This window comes from Maylandia zebra, linkage group LG3 (genome assembly GCF_041146795.1).
Source record: "Maylandia zebra isolate NMK-2024a linkage group LG3, Mzebra_GT3a, whole genome shotgun sequence".
Classification (NCBI taxonomy): domain Eukaryota; kingdom Metazoa; phylum Chordata; class Actinopteri; order Cichliformes; family Cichlidae; genus Maylandia; species Maylandia zebra.
In genome coordinates, this window is record NC_135169.1 from 35104033 (window position 1) to 35122579 (window position 18547).

The 18547-nt window shown below is 41.4% G+C and overlaps 2 protein-coding genes across 3 annotated transcripts in view; both read left to right on the plus strand.

The window, feature by feature from the left end:
• tbc1d19 (TBC1 domain family, member 19) overlaps nt 1–12711 on the plus strand; it is a 29632-nt gene extending 16921 nt beyond the window's left edge. For both annotated transcript variants that reach the window (XM_004562686.3, XM_076881776.1), the window contains 10 exons: nt 1436–1510; nt 1600–1662; nt 4219–4303; nt 4720–4764; nt 6466–6498; nt 6604–6713; nt 6809–6900; nt 10511–10626; nt 10740–10810; nt 11737–12711. In XM_004562686.3, coding sequence (XP_004562743.1) covers nt 1436–1510; nt 1600–1662; nt 4219–4303; nt 4720–4764; nt 6466–6498; nt 6604–6713; nt 6809–6900; nt 10511–10626; nt 10740–10810; nt 11737–11811 — 765 coding nt within the window. In that variant the 3' untranslated portion in view covers nt 11812–12711. The remainder of the gene's footprint in view (nt 1–1435; nt 1511–1599; nt 1663–4218; nt 4304–4719; nt 4765–6465; nt 6499–6603; nt 6714–6808; nt 6901–10510; nt 10627–10739; nt 10811–11736) is intronic.
• A 1892-nt stretch (nt 12712–14603) lies between these two features.
• stim2b (stromal interaction molecule 2b) overlaps nt 14604–18547 on the plus strand; it is a 57599-nt gene continuing 53655 nt past the window's right edge. The window contains exon 1 of the mRNA XM_004562687.6: nt 14604–16153. Coding sequence (XP_004562744.1) covers nt 16021–16153 — 133 coding nt within the window. The 5' untranslated portion in view covers nt 14604–16020. The remainder of the gene's footprint in view (nt 16154–18547) is intronic.

An 18547-nucleotide genomic window follows, 5' to 3' on the forward strand; every position in this document is an offset into this window, starting at 1 on the left:
ATTAAATTACTTGTGTTAAATGCGCTACCTTTAGAGCCTCCTCTGGACAATTTCGCTGAGCACAATTTGCAGTCCGCCTTTGTTTTCGCGTCTTCATTCACTTTGAAATAGTTCCACACAGCTGATATGTCTCGCCTCGCTTTCTCCCCGCTCTGAGCTGCAGCCGGGGCCTGGGGGCGGGCACTCGGGGCCTTTGATTAACCCCTTACATGCCGCTCAAACATAGGCAGGTCTCAGACCGTGGTATCGGTCCTTGATATTGGGGGACTTTTAACGAGTACTTTAGAAAATGTGGTATCGAGGCCGATACCCGATACCGGTATCGGTGCATCCCTAGTAGATGCCAATAACAGCTCGACCCTAAAGGTCAGAGTAAAAACTTTGTATTACCCACAGTGTTTTTTGGATCATCTTCACAACAATATATTGGGCCTTGGCGGACATGAGTACCTAGGTGGGCTAAACATTTGACCAAGGTCAAAATTGATCTTGAGCGCTAACACTACTCAACACTATTGATTAATATATCATATGATGGGGCACAGAGAGAGCTTATTTTTTCAATATGACGCTCTACGAGGTGACGCCACAGCAGGCTGACATCACCATAAAACATCAAAGTTTATTATTTATTTACAACAAAACAAACCGGTATACACAACACACTTTGATTCAGCAGCGTAAATACAGACTCTATAAACAGCAGGACTTTGTAGTAAGAGCCAGGCTGCATCCCTACTTCTGAATAGGGATCCTCAGCTTCCTGAGTGCTGGTCATAAACATGCACTCTTTTTGTGATCCTATTGTATCACACAGTTTGCCATTTTACACCTGATTTAACACAGTGGGATATTTCTTATTTTTTTATCTTTTATTTTTAAAGTTTTGTAGAGTGGTGTCCAATTCAGATCTATTTCACTATCCACGAATCTAACCTGTAAAGTGAACTGCTGTGACCCATGTTTCCACTCCATACCAGCAGGAGATATAAACTTGAAGTATTTTAGCAGAAGTTGTCGGAGCTATCTTTTGCTGACGCTGTCCATATTACCACAGTGCTTTCTGTGTCCTCGCTCAGCTGTCAGAGTCACAGAAACGTCTGTTTTTGCTCTCAGTTCACTGCCGATCATCGTGTAGATGCTCTTTCTTTGGTTCATTTATGATAACCTGTCTCAAACCGGAGGCGCGCTTGATTTTAACCATGCGGTCGGAAACACGTCACCTCTGCGTGAAGCCTCGTTCAAACCTGCTGTAGTCACAGACAGAGAAGGTGCATAAATTTGACTTAGAGGGATCTGTTAAAGAGAGTGAGGTATATTTTAAATAATAAATGGGGGGGAATATTCCTGTTATGTTTGCGATGCGATTTATGGATTCTGGATGTGAAACCGCCTGAAAGTTGACATTAAACCTGTTGGCTCTCTGCTGTTTCAGGATGTGATGCATTATGAACAGTTAAAGGCAGGAGTCATACAGCATAACCTGCTGGTGGACAACCTTATCTATAAGGTAAGTTACATTGTCACTGTGCTCATCAATAATCTGTAACGTTACGTCATTCTGAGATCATTGTAATTTCAAAACGTCCTCTCCGACAGGATGTGAAGCTCACCGCCAGTAATGACGACTACTACTTTGTGTTTGAAGATTTCCTCTATCAGGTAGGCTCTCTTCTCAGTTTACTTACCACACCAGGAGTTGTGTTTCAAAAAATGTTGTGACCTGAGCTCAAATATTAATGAAGTGCTTGCTTGGAACTTGTTACTGTTTAGCATTTCAGCATAGTTAAAACTTTGTATCTGTTGACATGTTTCTAACTTCTATCAACAGAGTTAAAGGCTTGAAACCTGCCCGTGGCCTCCCTTATCAATTTGTTACACTTATTTTGTTGTACAGTTCAGTTGTTTACACTGTTGCAGATTAAACAAAGTCACTGTTGTGTCTTCCATATTCCTGTGAGATAAGAGCTTCTACGTCACCCAGAAACCGATTGCCCCAAACATTAAAACTCGTTTTAGCTAATTGTCACTTAATAGCAACGCTCATCTTTATCTGCCTTACTTGTTCAGCCCAGATGCGGATACGACCTTGTATTAATAGCTTCACTGGCACTCACTGCTCGGTTTCCCTTTAGTGCTCAGCTGATAAACACTTGCATGTACTGGGCAACCGGTTTATTCAGCGACTGTTTGCCCATCATGCTCCCTAATGCTAAACCGACGAACACATACGTACATGAACAAAGCTACAGTATTCCTGTCAATGTTGACTAATGTTAAACTCACTAGGCACTGAAATAATCCACGTATTGTTGCTCTTGAGCAGCTACGTAAGCAGAAGTTTAGAGTTTTCCAGAAATGTTATGCCATATTATAAAAAAGCCACACATTGAAACACTGTCAGTCTTGGATTAGTCTGCCCAGAGACTGGAACTGAACATTATTGAAGCAGTGTGGCATCATCTCGACAGCGAACAGAACGAAAGGCAGAAACTTCCAAAGAAGAGCTTTGAATGTCCTTCAAGATGTCTCGAGAACTATTCCTGTAGTCTACTTTGTCACAGTCGTTTAATGAGGCAGGTAACAAAGGTACAAACAAAGGGCAAACTGAAGCAAAACCAACATTAACCTAAACTTGGTGAACTAAAAATAAGCATGAAAAAACCCTCAACATGAAACTTGGCCTGGATGCAACAATACCTGAAACATGGAACCATGACGTGAACAACAGACAACCTGACCCCAAACAAAGGAGGACTTAAGTACACAGAGAGATAACAAAGGGATGGGGAACAGGTGGGAACACAGATGGGACAAATCAAACCTAATGAGACAAGGGGAAGCAAAACTAGATGCACTGCACATAGGACAGGGACCTTCACAATAAAACAGGAAACAGCATGGAACTCAGACATTGCAACACAAACTTGGTAACATACAACACATGGCATGAAACATAAATGGTGAGGGAAACTTAGATACAGGGGTAGAAAACACAAGGAATCTAATAAACAAATGAACTTAGCTAACCTAATGAACTTAAACATAAACATCAAAATAAACTAAAACTTAAAACGCTGGGTCCACAGCCCCAGAAACTTGACATACTTAAACAACAAGAAAGCTCAGAGTTCAGGCTGTGTTGAAGAATAAAGTCATACCAAACTCTGTTTTTCCTTCATATACTGTATTTCCATGTATATTTGGAGGTTCAGTAAATCAGTGCAACTATTTCCCTTTTCCATTGTAAGATATAAAGAAGTGAGTGTTGTCTCGAGACATTTGTACAGAACTTTATATGTCTGGAAAAATCCAGATCAGGTCTTTTGGATAAACATATATTCACGTGACATTGTTAAAGTCATTAAATCGACATTTAATACAAAAATGTAACTGTCTTGATTTGAGTTTGGATCTTTTTTTATGCTTCAGTCAAAGACTTTCCACCACAGCACTGTTCTAGTCATACAATGTGACTGCATTGATAAGACTGCTTTATTGTCTGTGTGTAGAAATGGTGAGGGTATGAAAGTTGATTATATAGAAGTCTCAAAAACTCACAAAACTCATATCATCTAATGTGATAGACTTGGCATTAGAGGGTTAAAGATGGCTAAAATGCATTTGAATTAGACCTGAGAAGTAGTCCCACAGTGACATCCCATCAAATAATCTCAAAGGTCAAGCAAACTCACGATTTGCTGCAGTCCTCATCCGCCTTCAGTCTTAAGTTAACTGTACGAATTTCTGGTTTCATCTTTTCTCTAGAGATTATTTTTCCGCGCTGATGTAATTCAGCTTAAGTGGCTAGAGGAAATGAAATTTGTTCGCAGAAATATACAGAAGTTGGACTGTAATGGAAAGATCTCTAACTCATACGGTCCTTTTGTGAAACAAGCAGCCACTTAAGGCTCGGTAACTGCCTGCTTCAGTACATCCTGAAACCCTAACCCCAGATGTTCTGCTTTAATAGATTTCTTACCCAAGAGGAATCAGGGCCACTCAAGGCCATCACCAGCACAGAGCAGATAAGAGTATTAACTGCTGTCTGTTTTATCCCCGGTTGTCAGGCGGGGCATACTGTTACATATTAGGAACATATCCTATATACATCCCTCATGAAATTTAAGCATCGCAAACCTTAAATCCACTATCTGATACCATCATTTTTAATCAGTTCATGAAAATGTGTCTGACTCCGTGTGTTTGTCCTCCCAGGTGTTGTTGTGTTTCTCCCGTGACACGGCCGTCCTGGAGCACTTCAAATACAACAGTGCCACACCTCCCAAGTCATACATCCAAGGTGAGATTATTAGCTAAGGACAAATATACACAGTTACGCATCTCTTCATGGCACGAGGCCAGAGGAATGCCCCTTCACACGTATAACATGGGTTCTCATACACCGATGACTTTGCATGTTAGCTGTGTTTATTTCTTTGAACCTGACCTAAGACGAGTGTGGGATGCAGAGGGGTGAGCATGTCTGTATGGTCAGGAGTCTGTATTTTCCAGGTCATTTGAATAAATGCCATTATTGGAAAAACAAATCAAAACACTGTTAAATGTATTTTCACTAAAATCCTGGTGATTTTATTTTCAAGAAAGTCAAAATCTCTTTGGTAGCTGCTACAATTTTTTATTTCCATGATAAGCCTTGCATGTGGTTAAAATGACTAAAAGATTAGAAGCTAATGTCATTGCTTGTCTGTCTCACAGGGAAAGTGGGAGATGAGGAGTGTGCTGTTGTTTATCCTCCCAACGGTGAGCTTTAATATTATTTCACATGTTCTGGTAGTGTTATTTCTCTGTTCAGCAATATTTTATGTAACGGGCCAAATATCTATTGAGGGAGTGATTAACTAGAAGAATAAAAAAGTAATAACTGAAGACGGGAATTCAACATATACCTGTAGTAAAGATAACAGCAAGAATTACAAGTGAAAATATGATATAATGTTACAAAATGTACATGTAATAATATGCTAAACAACCCAGCCATGCCTAAATGTATTTTATTACACTTCTTCCTTTAAGTCACTACCTCACTGCAGACTCAGCTCATCTACATGTTAAATTAGAGAAAAGTAAGATGGCTTCGCTAATGAGATTAACTTTCCTATAGCTACCACTCTGCAACTGGTTGCAGAATACACAGTTTCACATAACAACCAGTGGTTGTCATGGGTCATGACCGGTCTCTAGGCCTGCATTCAGCCAATGAAATTGTTTTCGCTGCCAGCAGCCACTCACAAATAGCTATTGAATACACACATTTTTCCCTAGTGTCCAGTAGTTGCCACATGGTTGCCAACTGGTCTCTTGGCCTCCCTGTGATTGAGACCTAAGCCGATTATGTTAAGCACTGCAACATGGATCTGCTATTTCCAGCGTATTCCTCCATGATATTTTGTACAAACTGAGTACAGTGGTCCCTCGTTTATCGTGGGAGTTATGTTCCAAAAATAACCCGCGATAGGTGAAATCTGCGAAGTAGCCAACTTTATTTTTTACAGTTATTATAGATGTTTTAAGGCTGTAAAACCCCTCACTACACACTTTATACACTTTTCCTCAAACAGGCATGAACATGTTCACACTTTTCTCACTTGTTTAAACACTCAAAGTTCAAACCTTCTGTTTAAAAACAATGAATGAAACTAAACACACCTGCGGCTGCCTTTGATGGTGCAAAATGTTTCATCGACATGTGTTGTGTTTGTTGGGGAGAAAACTTACAAACATACAGTGCAGCACTTCAGAGTCACACTGCTAGAGATCGAAGATTTATTTAAATTTGACAAGCTGAACGCATTCTGTACTGGACAGGAGACACAGCATGAGATTGAGTCACAATGGTCTACAGCCAATCAGGACACAGAACACAATGCGCTGTACTACAAAAAAAAGCATCAAAACAAATCTGCGAAACAGCGAGACCGCGAATGGTGAACCGCGTTATAGAGAGAGACCACTGTAGTGTGTTTAGGAGTTTACCAGTGATGTGTTCATCAGTTTTTGTGTTTTTTTACTGTTTGTGTTATTAGGAACTGAAGTGAAATACAAAGTACTTTTGGATGTTTAAACTTCCTTATATACTTTGTCAGTGTTCTACATTCTGGCAACGGTGTGTACTCTTATTTAGTATGGCAGCTAGGCTCACATTGCCCTGATCTCTAACCTATAAATCCATGAAAATAAAGACGATTGGCGCCATTTGTTTATCAAACCATCTCTATATAGTTTAATATTATCATCACCGAATGCTTTTCTTCACATTAGATTGAAAATCTTATATCATCACAGGCGGTATGGGGGCAGAAGCACAGCATTTACACAATTATTCACACATTCAGACAAAAAAAGTTTACCTGGAGTCTAAAGTCAATATGGCTTGTCACGCTGAAAACCTAACTGATGTTTATGTGTAAGAAATTTACTGACTTGCATATCTTTTTTGAACAGGTGTGATTCCTTTTCATGGCTTTTCAATGTATGGTGAGTATGTTTGTGATTATGAGCGGCACTCTTGCTGCTTTTTCCAGAAGTGAGACAGTATAAGCAGGATGTGACAGGGAGTGTGTATTTGAATTTCTCCCACAGTTGCGCCTTTGTGTTTCTTGTACAATGAGCCTTCCAAACTGTACAACGTATTCAGGGAAATGTACATCCGATACTTCTTCAGACTGCACTCCATTTCCTCCCACCCCTCGGTAAGATTTTGTGTTTGCTAAAAGTCAACATCCAAACGTTCTCTTCTTCTGTCTTCATGTGTGTACTTGATGTGGTTTCTCGTGTGCTCCTGCAGGGTATACTGTCTTTGTGCCTGCAGTTCGAGCGGCTGCTTCAGACCCACCTGCCGCAGCTCTTCTACCACCTGCGACAGATTGGGGTGCAGCCGTGAGTAGCACACTCCACACTGTGGTCCAGTGTATCTCACCAGGAACATGCGGCTAGCAATGCTATTGAATAATTAGCTTAGAATAACTTCCTGTCCAATCAATCCCCGCTGTATCCAGTCCAAAACCAGTTTAAAAGTGTGCTTGGGATCATTGTCCCATTGGTTAGTTTTAACGATCTAGTGGTTGCCTGTCCTCTTCTTTCATTATGCCATCCACTTTTTGCAATATACCAGTACCGCTAGCAGCAGAACAGCCCCAAAGCATTGTGTTACCACCACCATGCTTGACAGTTGCTGCAGTCTTCTCACCTTTACTCTTTCAAACATACTTCTTGTCAAACATACATCTTGTTGTGGCTAATTGTTTGTGTAGCTCAGGGGGTAGAGCAGATCATCTGCTAGTTGGAATGTCGGTGGTTTGATCCCTGGCTGCTAGTGTCTGCATGCCAAATATCCTTGGGCAATATCCACAAATCATCCATCGGAGTGTGAATGTTAGATGCACTTATGTAGAAAAAGCGTTGAAAAAAGTGCTTGTGTGAATGGGTGAATAAGGCAAGTTTTTTAAAGTGCTTTGAGAAAGAGTAGAAAAGTGCTATATAAGAAGCAGTCCGTTTACTAAATAGCTCAATCTTTGTCTTGTCTGAGCATAACATTTTCCTCCAGAAGGCAACTGACTTGTCCAGCTGCAAATTTCAATCAAGTTTGAAGCTTCTTTTTTATGGCGTTATTTTTGTGCCACTATTCTGAGCACACGTAAAAAACAATTGAGCGCACGTAAAAACATAATTTGCAGGGGCAAGTGTTGCATTTTGAGGAGAAATTTATTTTGAGCAAAGAAAAGCTACATTTGAGTGAACAAAATTCATTGCTGCTTGCAAAAAATGTATTTCAGTGTTTGCTATTATCCACACACACACACACACACACACACACACACACACACACACACACACACACACACACACACACACACACACACACACACACAACAGCAGCCCCTCTCGCTCAGTTTTTGCATTTGCGCTTGCTCGCAATGTGTTGCTCGCACTTTCAGCATTTCTGCCCGTGTGCGTTCAACTCTTTCTGTACACCGTTATATTTGTGCCACAAAACCAGCCAATCACAGACTTGGATGCAAAAAAATCCGATTGCCTGTTTTGGTCTCCAATCAGCTCGAAATTACAAAATGCAATATCCCAGAATGCATTTCGTCCAAAAAAACTCAAACGAGGCAGTGGCGGAGGAACACAGAGTTGCAGAGTTTGAAATATTACTCTGGGTCACAAAATAAACTTTAAAGATATTTTCATGCGAGAATGGTGCTGTGTAAACTTCAAATATCTGCTCGTTTAACAAGACATCACATATTTGCAGTATTTGCCATACTTTTTTGGTGGGTACCCTCTGAGTCCTCGAGGAGATAAAACTGGTCACACTGTGGACAGGAATGCTGGTGTGCCAGCATTTTCCAGTTCATGGCAGGCTTGACCTTTGGTGGTTCCTGGGTTGTTCCTGAACATCCTCACCAATTTCTTCATCTGAGGATTACACTTTTGGTCTTCTTCCAGACCCACATCAGAAAAACTTGTACTTGAACTCAGAAAAACCTGTTTGAACTGATGATCTTGGAATCCGCAGTTGTTTAGAAATCCAACAGACTTTCGCAAATTGTGTAAATCTACCATTGTCTTTCTTGGATCTCCATAGAGTTATTGCACTTACCCAATGTTCTGAGTATTGGTCAATCCAATGAGTGCTGTCCAATAAATCCTTTTGATATTGCAAAGAGAAACTACCAGTTGTAGTCAGTCAAGATTACTCATGAGAAGTTAACAGACCTTGTCAAGTTAAGATACTCTTGAACCTTAAGCACCACTTATGAAAAGTTAAGTGAGTGTATGAAGTATATATTTAAGCCAATATCTGTACTATTGACCCTGTGAGAATTGGAGTGCATCCAGTTCTTGTTTTTTTAAGTCGTTAAAGATATATACTGTACAATCACCTTGGAAAAGGATAAATGCAAAGAAATCCTTAAAATCCCCAAATTAACATGACATTCACGCTCACAATCATTGTATTTAAACTTCATGCATTCAGTCATAGTTGCTTTATGAAGTATGACAACTGGCATTAAAAGATGGAGCATCACATTTAATTTTCCCCACTTAGCCTGAAAAGCTCGAGGTATTGTTGTCACCATGCCGGCTGGTTGGGTCGGCACTGGGCGATGTGAACATGATAGCATAAGACTGAAACAACATAGGATTTTCAAATGAAGTGGATCTACTAAAAATCTCAGGTAAGTTCAAATGTCTATGACATTGATCTTGAGATCAAGGTCAGAGGTCAAGTTGAATGAAAATCTTGCATTGGTTAAGGTATGCAGCTAAAATACTAGTAATGCGTCTTTTCATTTTATGACCACCCAGCAAAAATGGCTTCAAAAAAGGGTTTCATTTACAAACAACCCAGCACTTTAGGATGGAAAAAAGGAGTCTGAGATTTGGCTGTGCTGGCCCACAGAATATCTAATCTGTGCAAATTTAAACACAGGATCTAAAAAGCTTTTTAAGGTTTATTATGACAATGTTGGTTTAGTAGATTTAACAAATGGAGGGTGAATGGGTGGATGGATGATTTTCTCTATACATTCAGATAAGGACAAACAGTTGCAATTGAGGACGAAACCAAATCACAGTGCTACTGAAACGTTAACACATGGCTCTGGTGTAACACAACCATACATGTGAGTGATGAAATATCTATTTAGACCTCATGGTAATTACATATAAGGTTAAACAGTCTTCTTAATGTAAAGAGTCTTTGTTCTCAGCCTGGTGGTGAGGAGGTAAAAGCCTACTAGGCCAAAGGGGTGGAGTCATAAAGACTCCTGGGTATTTCCAACAGATTGACAGGATATGATGTATACTGGTGTGGGGAAGTTGGAAAGGGGTTTTAACAGTATATGTAATAACTATTCTGATTAGTCACTCCAGGCACTTGGGTTTCAGTGTTATTTCCATGGCAATATAACAAAAAAACCTATAATTCTTACCATTACAAAAAGTGACAGTGTTTTTAGTGGTTTTTATTTATTATGATTTTAGTATTTATTATTCCTGGTTCTTACGTAGACATTTTCCTTTGAATTGATATAGTAAATAAAGTCACTAAGGCTCATATGCACCTCATTAACCTCTACAGAGACCTGGTAATTGTCTTCTAGAGCTTGTACTTCCATGAGATTTGTGCCATTTACAGATTGTACTGCCAGGAGGCTGAGTGGTAGCTCTGGCGGCCACCGATTTTTTGGTTGTTGTTTTTTTTTTTGGTCTAGTATTCTTGTCTGTTCCTGTTTAGGCCATCAACATTCGATGTTTGCCTATTCGTATGGTATAAAGACTTATAGTTATCAGCTGCTCCCATCTAGTGTTGAATTACTGGAACTACAGTCTTAGTACTGATTCAGGGATCCTTTAAAAATCACTTACGATTAGTATAGTACAAGATGCTGGTATTTTACCCCGAGTTGCTTGCTAATATGACACATTTGCACAACTGTAGCCATAAAATCAGTTTACAAACAGATGTTTTTGTCTCTAGGTTGCGTCTAGCCTTTAAGTGGATGGTACGGGCCTTTTCTGGCTACCTTTCCACCGATCAGCTGCTTCTTCTTTGGGATCGAATCCTTGGATATGATTCACTGGAGGTAGTTGCAGGTAAACAACAGTAACATGCTTGTCTCGTCTTTTTTTTTTTTTTTTAATTGTAATGCCCTCCATGCTTGAGTCTGATTAGCTCTTCCTATCCAACTCCCATCCTTCTATTCCAGTTCTAGCAGCTGCTGTGTTTGCCTTCCGAGCCGAGAACCTGATGGAAGTGACGTCGCTGGCTTCAGCCGAGGTACATGTGTCTGTTATATTTGACTTGTACTTGTGTGTGTGCATTTGAAACTTTTGACTTCAGTCCCTCTCCCTGTCCTCCTCACATACTCCTGGAAGGCTGTAAATAGCCTCTGATGATCATTCAGTACCAGTAACCCAGTCATCTGAATGCAGATGTCTGTAAAAACCCCGACACTTAAGAACCCTCTTACCCCGCCCTGTGCACAGCACACCAACTTCTTCATCCAGATCCCAGCAGCACTTAAAAGGAGATTTTGTCATTAATTTCAATTATTGCTGGAGGTCTTGTAACAAAAGATCAGCTGCAGAATCATCATCACAGCTTTGAATTAGTCAAATAAACAGCTAAAAGATGAAGAAGTGCAGCCTGCGGTGACTCCTGCACTGTCGCTCGTGTTACACTAAATGCAGGTCTTTAGCATGTTTGTACTGTACGCTCCGTCCGCTCCCGAAACCAGGAGCAGACCATACAGTGACTCCCCTCCCTCCATCCACCCTCCCTCCAAGGGGTGAGGCTGGGGTTAAACTATAATATGATGCATGAGACCGGCACTATTTGCTTGCTCATTTACCACCTGCCCCAGTAGAGACAAGATATCATAACACACTGCTCCTTATATTATATATTTAGAACCTTGGGGCCTGCATTGAAATGGTAAACCTTCTCTCTAAACATGATATGCTCCCTAAATTTAATCTCTCACTGACTCTCAAAAGGACAGGGTGGGGAACGGTGTACTCTTAAGCAAGGATTGTCAGTTCCCAAGGATCCTGCGTCATCATTATTATGCGTGTCGGACCTGTATGGTTGCATTTTTTTGTCTGTTGAGAAGTGGGGCGGGGGAGAGGGTGTGCTTCACACAGGTGAGATGGGGAATGAGGTCAGAATTCTTATTTGTGTTTTCTTTGACAAACTCACTGCAGGCTGTCCTCGCTGACCTTTCAACTCTGAAGGTCATGCCGCTCATCCAGGTCTTTCTGTTTGCCACGGCCATGTGAGGAACGCTGACACGGCAGCACGGGCCGTGTTACGCGCATACCATCGCCGGGAGGGATAAAGTGCCACTTAGCTACTACGCCACACCCGCACCGACATGATTAACGGTCCGATAAACAGACGGTTCAATTCCACACCGCATCTCGCACCGCATCCCAAGGAGAAAGTCGAAGCCACCTTTAGCACATAAACTGTAAATATCGTGTTATGAGATGCTGTACAGTATATAAGCATAGACTACAAACTAGTAAAAGGCTAAGCTGGCCTCCTTAAGCCATATGCTCTGCAGGGAAGAAGACACGCACACACTCGCAGGCAGCAGCGGTTGGATCAGCTCATTAGTAGACGTGTTGCACGAAGCAGCGATTGTATTGCGAGAGAGAATAACAGTAACGTCTCCAAGCTTGGCTAATGAAACGTTAATTAGCGCATGCAATTTATTCCGCTCTGTGGCTCCTGCTTGTTACGACGCTATTAAATAATGCCGATACAGATGAACGAGGAGACCGGGACGCCCCCAGTCTGCACCAGCATGTTGAAAGAAAGCCACAAACTGAATTACGCTGTTGCTCATATATACAGTAATTAGAAGCTGCTGCGTACGTACATGGTTTATTGTATAAGGAAGGAAATGCAAATCACTGCACCCTTAAGAGACGTTTAGCGCCTTCAGTGCCAGTATTTAATTTACACCATTGTCTGTGCTTTATTATTGTATTTAAATTTTAAATAATGTATTTAATTCCTGAATGTATTCAATTATTTATGCAGTTTTTTTTTAAATTCAGTCAAATCCATTTTTGTCTGTACTTGGGTCAAAGTATTCTCTGCCAGTCAGTGTCAAGATCGTGTTTTTGGTGGTTTTTCTGCACCAGTTTTCAAATAAAATCTAATTTTGGTGAGTTTCTTCCTCTGTGATCCTGTAAAGTCGTGAATTATGTCGACCTCTGTGGGGTTCCTGCTTCTTTGGGACCAGTTATTTGGACATGCCGTACTGTAATCTGGACTCTCACCATAAGTCATTTGCAGAGAGGGCAGAATGGGAAAGTGACCAGGAAGCAGCACCGAGGGACCCGGTTGCTCTCCCTCCTCCTACATGCGGCATCTGCTCCATTTCTCCTTGGTCGCTGGCTACTCTCCTCCCCTCTCCCTCCCTCCGCAGGCTCGTATCGAATTATGCTGTTCTTCTCTTTCGTCTGCTGCTCTCCGCTGCATCTGCCACCTGTTTACTAGGACTCCCACGGCTCACTCTTTTATCAGCCGTTACACCTCCTTTGGCCTCCTGCAAGTCTGTTACTCTTGACGAGCATCACCTGCTGCTGTAGCTCGCTCACGCAGCAGTTCCTCCTGGTGGCTGAAGTGTTTCATTGCAGGGCGGCATGCGTTGTGTCCGTCAACACCGAGGCTGGCCGCCGCTGAAAGATTTCTTGTTGAGAGCCGTATCAAGTACAGTGGGCTTAATAAGTGTTTGGACAGCAGCATGAATTGGCTCTGTGCTCTTGTTACTGCTGATATGAAATGACTAAACATTTATGGGGTTAGAGTTTTAGGCCATGGCCGCTAAAACAGCCTGCCTTACATTCCACTGTGCTAGACCGCTTGGATTACAATTCCATACAATAAAAATCTTATTTATAAGCCTGATGGAAGGTAAAATGCATGTCACAGTTTTCTGACAACAAAAAGAGGAATGAGCGTAAAATCAACCAGCAATGAAAGCGTATGATATGCAGAAACATGTCATTCTGAGTAAATGTGGAAATAGTATACTGGGAAAAATAACATGGAATAATAAAGGTCTAATCTTTTGTTACAATCCATCTTTTGCGACAGATAAAGTTTTTTATGAGTGCTTTTGTTGCGCTCGCTTTCACCAGCCAGGTTTTTGGGTGAAAATACTCGTGAATAAGACGGGGTTTTGTTCTCAGCATATCTATACCCATACATCTCCAAAAACGATTGAAACTCCCCAGGAGTGGCCGGCCAGCCAGTACACAGAACGGCATCTAAAGAAACTTTTAGAAAGTCTGGGTCCTGTTACATCTAGCACAGAACTAGCGCAGCATTTCATTAAAAGAACATAACACCCTAACAGTTAAACATGGTGGTAATGTGATGGTCTAGACCTGCTTTGTTGCTTCATGTCAGCTTGTAGTTCTTACTGCCAAGTTTAAGGGTAATTACTTTTTCACACAAAGCTGGGTAGGTTTGGATAATTTTCCTTTAATAAATAGGATCATCATCAGGTATTTTTCTTTGTATGATATTAAAATATGTTTGATGATCTGAATCATATAAATGTGACAAATATGAGAAAAAACCCCCAAATACTTTATACCAGTGCGTTTTCTAAAATTGAACCTTTACTTGTTCATCTTAAACTCTTGCATGGGATTATCAGGGTGCTTTCATATACTCTCTGTGGGAAAAGTACATTAAAAAGCAAATACAAACTCAATTTAAATCAACTTATGGTTGGTTCACGTTGGTCAATGGAGTGTCTCCAGTCAATAAAGATGAATAAATGAAATGCTTCTGTTACAATATTTAGTTTTGCAGTACATTTTTGTGGATATGAATGTAGAAATGCCCGAAACAGAAGTAGCAGCCACTTTCCTCTCAGTAAAGCACCGAGTTTACTCGTAATAAACCCAGTATAATCCCTTAACGTCGCTTTGTTTCCCGCGCTAAACATCCTCAAAAGAGACAAAAAAAGATGCCATGGGAGGCATCCAATCAGATTCTGCCATGTTGGGACAGCGCAACCAATGAGAGCGCTCAGCACGGAGGAAAACTTGGCTGTGCCTGGAGAACAATGAGGCGGGCATCACCGAGACGAGAAAAACCCCGAAGTTTCTTTGGAGGGCTCCTCCGTGACCACCATTAAACTGCCCGAGGGAGTGAGTAAAGAGCGGGTACCTCTGCGTGTAACACCGGGGTGGTGCAACCGGGTGGCGGTGCTCGTCTTGGCTCGACAAGCTTCGCTGAATTTCCCTAAAAACAAAAACAAATCCCTCCCGTGGTGACCTGCACGCGGCAGTGGTTGGGGCAAATTAACCCCCCCTCCGCCCCGTCGTTGCTTCCTCTCCCGGCACTCCTCCTCTCTCCCTCCTCCTCCCCCGGCTCCTGATGTCAAACCATTTTGCATACCGACTTCCGCCCCGCTCGGCTTCCCTTCCTACTGGTCTGCATCAGCCGGCGAGCAGCTGATATGACTGGAGGGGGATACAGTATCGCGCCGAGCCATGAGAAGCTGACTTAAAAACTTCATTTGGAAAGTAGGCGGATGTCGTGTGCGACAGATACCGGTCGGAAAAGGACTAAGGGACAGGAAACGGAGCAAGAAGAGGCGCATATATATTTATATTTACATCTAATATTTTTACTTGATGCAGTGGGATTTGCTGCTTTCGTGTGAAGAGGCGGACCTACGAGACACTGCGAGTTCAATATGCTGAGGCTGTCCCCGGTGTTTGTATACTATACGTGGAAGTACAGAGACTATTTTCTTCCAACTCACTGCTCCACGTAAGGATTTAACAGAGCACTTGGCATTAACTGTAGCTCCCGGATATCCTCGGCTGCTACCATTTTTTGAGTCTGGTTTTGTTTTGGATAGGGAATTCCTACACATAGGCTGCATGTGCTTCCCTCTAATACACAACCTGGTCGTGTTTGGTAGCTAACACATATAAATACATAAATATATATTTTTGAATGCATAGATTTGGATATGGGGTTGTCATTTGTCCTGCCTCCCAGCAGACACCCCTCTGAAACAGCCAGTAAAGCCATTAGAGGCTATTAAAGTGATTTCTTTCTTTTTTTTTTTTTTTTTTAAAGAAGGGCTTCTTTCAGGGTAGTTTGGCGAACAATGAACTATTATTTCGTGGGCTTTTTCCACGCTCCTGTGAGGTTTTGTGCCGGCAGTCAGTGACTGGCTCCTGTTTTTAGCTGTCAGTCCACTGCAGGATTATTATTATTGTTGTTATCTTTTGAAGTTCAGGTGCCTTTTTTGTCGTGACACCACATATTTTCCGCTCTAAAAAAAGACTAGATTTTTATTTTTACTGGGGGTTTTTTAATCGTTGGCTGTGTTCACCAGTCTGTCCTTTTTTTTCTGGGGTATTCCCCCCACCACCACCTGTGATTTAAATCTCCATCTACACTGTCAGTCCCACGGATTACTAGATTTTCACCTCATTTCCACAATGAGTTACATCCACAGGGTAGTGAATGTATTGCTACGTGGACTCGTCATCTATGCGGTACTCGGCTTGGAGTGCTCTTACTCGAATGATCTACCCAGCCGCTCGTCTGATGCTCAAAACGTAGCCACCACAGGTAAGCGCGGTCCATGTCGGACACAAGTGTCTCTAATTTATTTACGCATGTACAGTGTTACCCCCCACACTCACCCCTCCCCTCCCTCTGTCTCCCTTTGGGAAAGCCGAGGAATGCCCTGCGCAGCAGCCTAATGGAAGTGATGCATCTTATGTCGACTGTCACCTCTCTGTCTCTTTCTCTGTTTCTCTTTTTTGAATTCCTCTCCTTTCTGTTCATTGCTGATGAATGCGTGACATGACAGGAATGCAGGCTGCACTCACATCCGTGCCATCAAGGCTGCTGTGATGACATGACAGGTGCCCTTATGGTGTTATAATGCACAGCATAGCTCTATAATGCTGTGTGTTTTGAGCCCGGTTGATCATTTCCAGAAGGCCACAGGTGACTAAACCCTCCCCAGCTAAACTGTACTGTTGACATAACCTTATTAGAGCAGGATTTCCATCAATTTGCATCCAGGCAATATTTTGAACCAGGCCCTTTTTTATACACCACGCTGTCCTGAACTGACAGCATTATAAAAAAGCCTTGTACTATTTCCTTCTCTGTTTGTTAGAGTTACCTTGACACAAGGACTGAAAGGGATGCTGAAGCTAATAAGCAGCACCTGGCCTTGTTTTAGGGCCTTTATAGTCGAGTTTAAAACGATACACTGGTTGGTTTGACTGCATACCTGTGTAATGACATAACAGTTTGTTTCTGGAGGCACTTGACATACAGGTAAATATATATGTATATAGGTGTTTGCTGTTTGAGCAAATATACATTTCAGTGTTATGTAACCGACCTCACTGAATCTGAAGGCTCATGTTGAAGAGCAAATTAGTAAGCTACAGTATAAGATATTTAGTGGTGGTTAGTGTTGGGATACTAAGGGGGTGGATCACTTCTTTTATTGTTCTTTGTGTAGTGGGGAACCCCTTGGAACCTAATAATTAAGTAAGTGACAATGATCTGAGTGCAGTATTATACTGAAGGCATCTGGTGAATTATACCTGGATAAGTTCATATAGATACTTTCATTGTGGTGTCCTTGCTAATGTATTGGGACATCCCAGCATAAATTGTTTATGGCTGTGTGCTGATCCTTGACCGTTTGTGGTAAGTCTCTGTTAACTGAACTGAGCATTTAAAGGAGTATTTTAACATTTTCAGAAGACTCCTTTTTCACTCTCTTGAGTGGGACCTGTTGCCAGGCAGTCGGTGGAATGTCCAGGAATAGTTGGGAGCCTTTACCGTCCACTTTTGTACACATTTAATCAAGGAAGATATAATTATGTCAGGATTATGTCACCGTTGGACTGACTCAGTTTGTTTCCATTATGTAGGCTTCATGTGAAGCTATGTGCTAACAGGCGGTTGGCTGACAGATGAGAGTGAGATAACTGTTTCCTCCTAATTTTCTGCAGAAAAAGTCCCCCACACATGCATTCAGATAAAAGACTAATTTAAGCAGATATTTCTTTATCTGGTTAAGTGAACAAGCTCAGGCATGTATTAATGGTTTGATTAACAATCAACCAAGTCATTCTAGACCAAAACAAAATATCTGACAAAAGTATATTTGCTGGGAAACTTCTGGAGCATGTATATGGTCAGGGCAATCAAAGTTAATCGATATTTTGTCACTTTGACTATCTTCAGACTTCTTAAGCCTGCTCAAATGAGCTTTGTCATCAGAACTCTAACAAGTTATGCACCCTACCGGTAACACAAAACAATTCAAATCAAAATGCTCTTTATGGGAATTCGCTTTGAAAAGACTGTTTATTCCCACTTTCCTAAGCTATGAGTTGACAGTCAAAAGGCTGACAAACAGGAATCAACCTTAATCCTAACTCTTGGCAAAAAATATACAGGAATTTCCACAAATGTCCAACTATTCCTTAAACTTAGTCTGGTAACGTGAGCGTCCAAAGGCATGAACAACAGATTTGACTGAAAAATAAACTCAGTCATATCTCTCTTGAAGTTATGCAGTCCTGTCACTGTTAACTACATGGCATTAACTTGTCCACCACTATAACTCTACATGGTAAACTATAATTTTGGTATGCTACTGTTCAGCAGTTTGTTTAACTGCTTGTAGTAAAAATAGTATAAAAAGGTATAACACTGGCTAACTAACCCAGCAGTAACATTTTCTTAAAGTTAGCTAAAAGTCATGAACTAATAATCAGATCAGAGAAGCTAAGGCTACTGAGGTTTTGTAGATATGTGACCATTAACCACGAGATGCTATCTTATCCACAATTTTGAAAGTGTGGCAATCATGATGACAAGTGAACAAGGCCCAGTCATACAGGTATAACCTTCTAAAATGAAAATGGGTACTTCCCAACCAGTTGGTACATGGTTGCTTGCAGTCATTATGAAATTGACTTCTAAAGC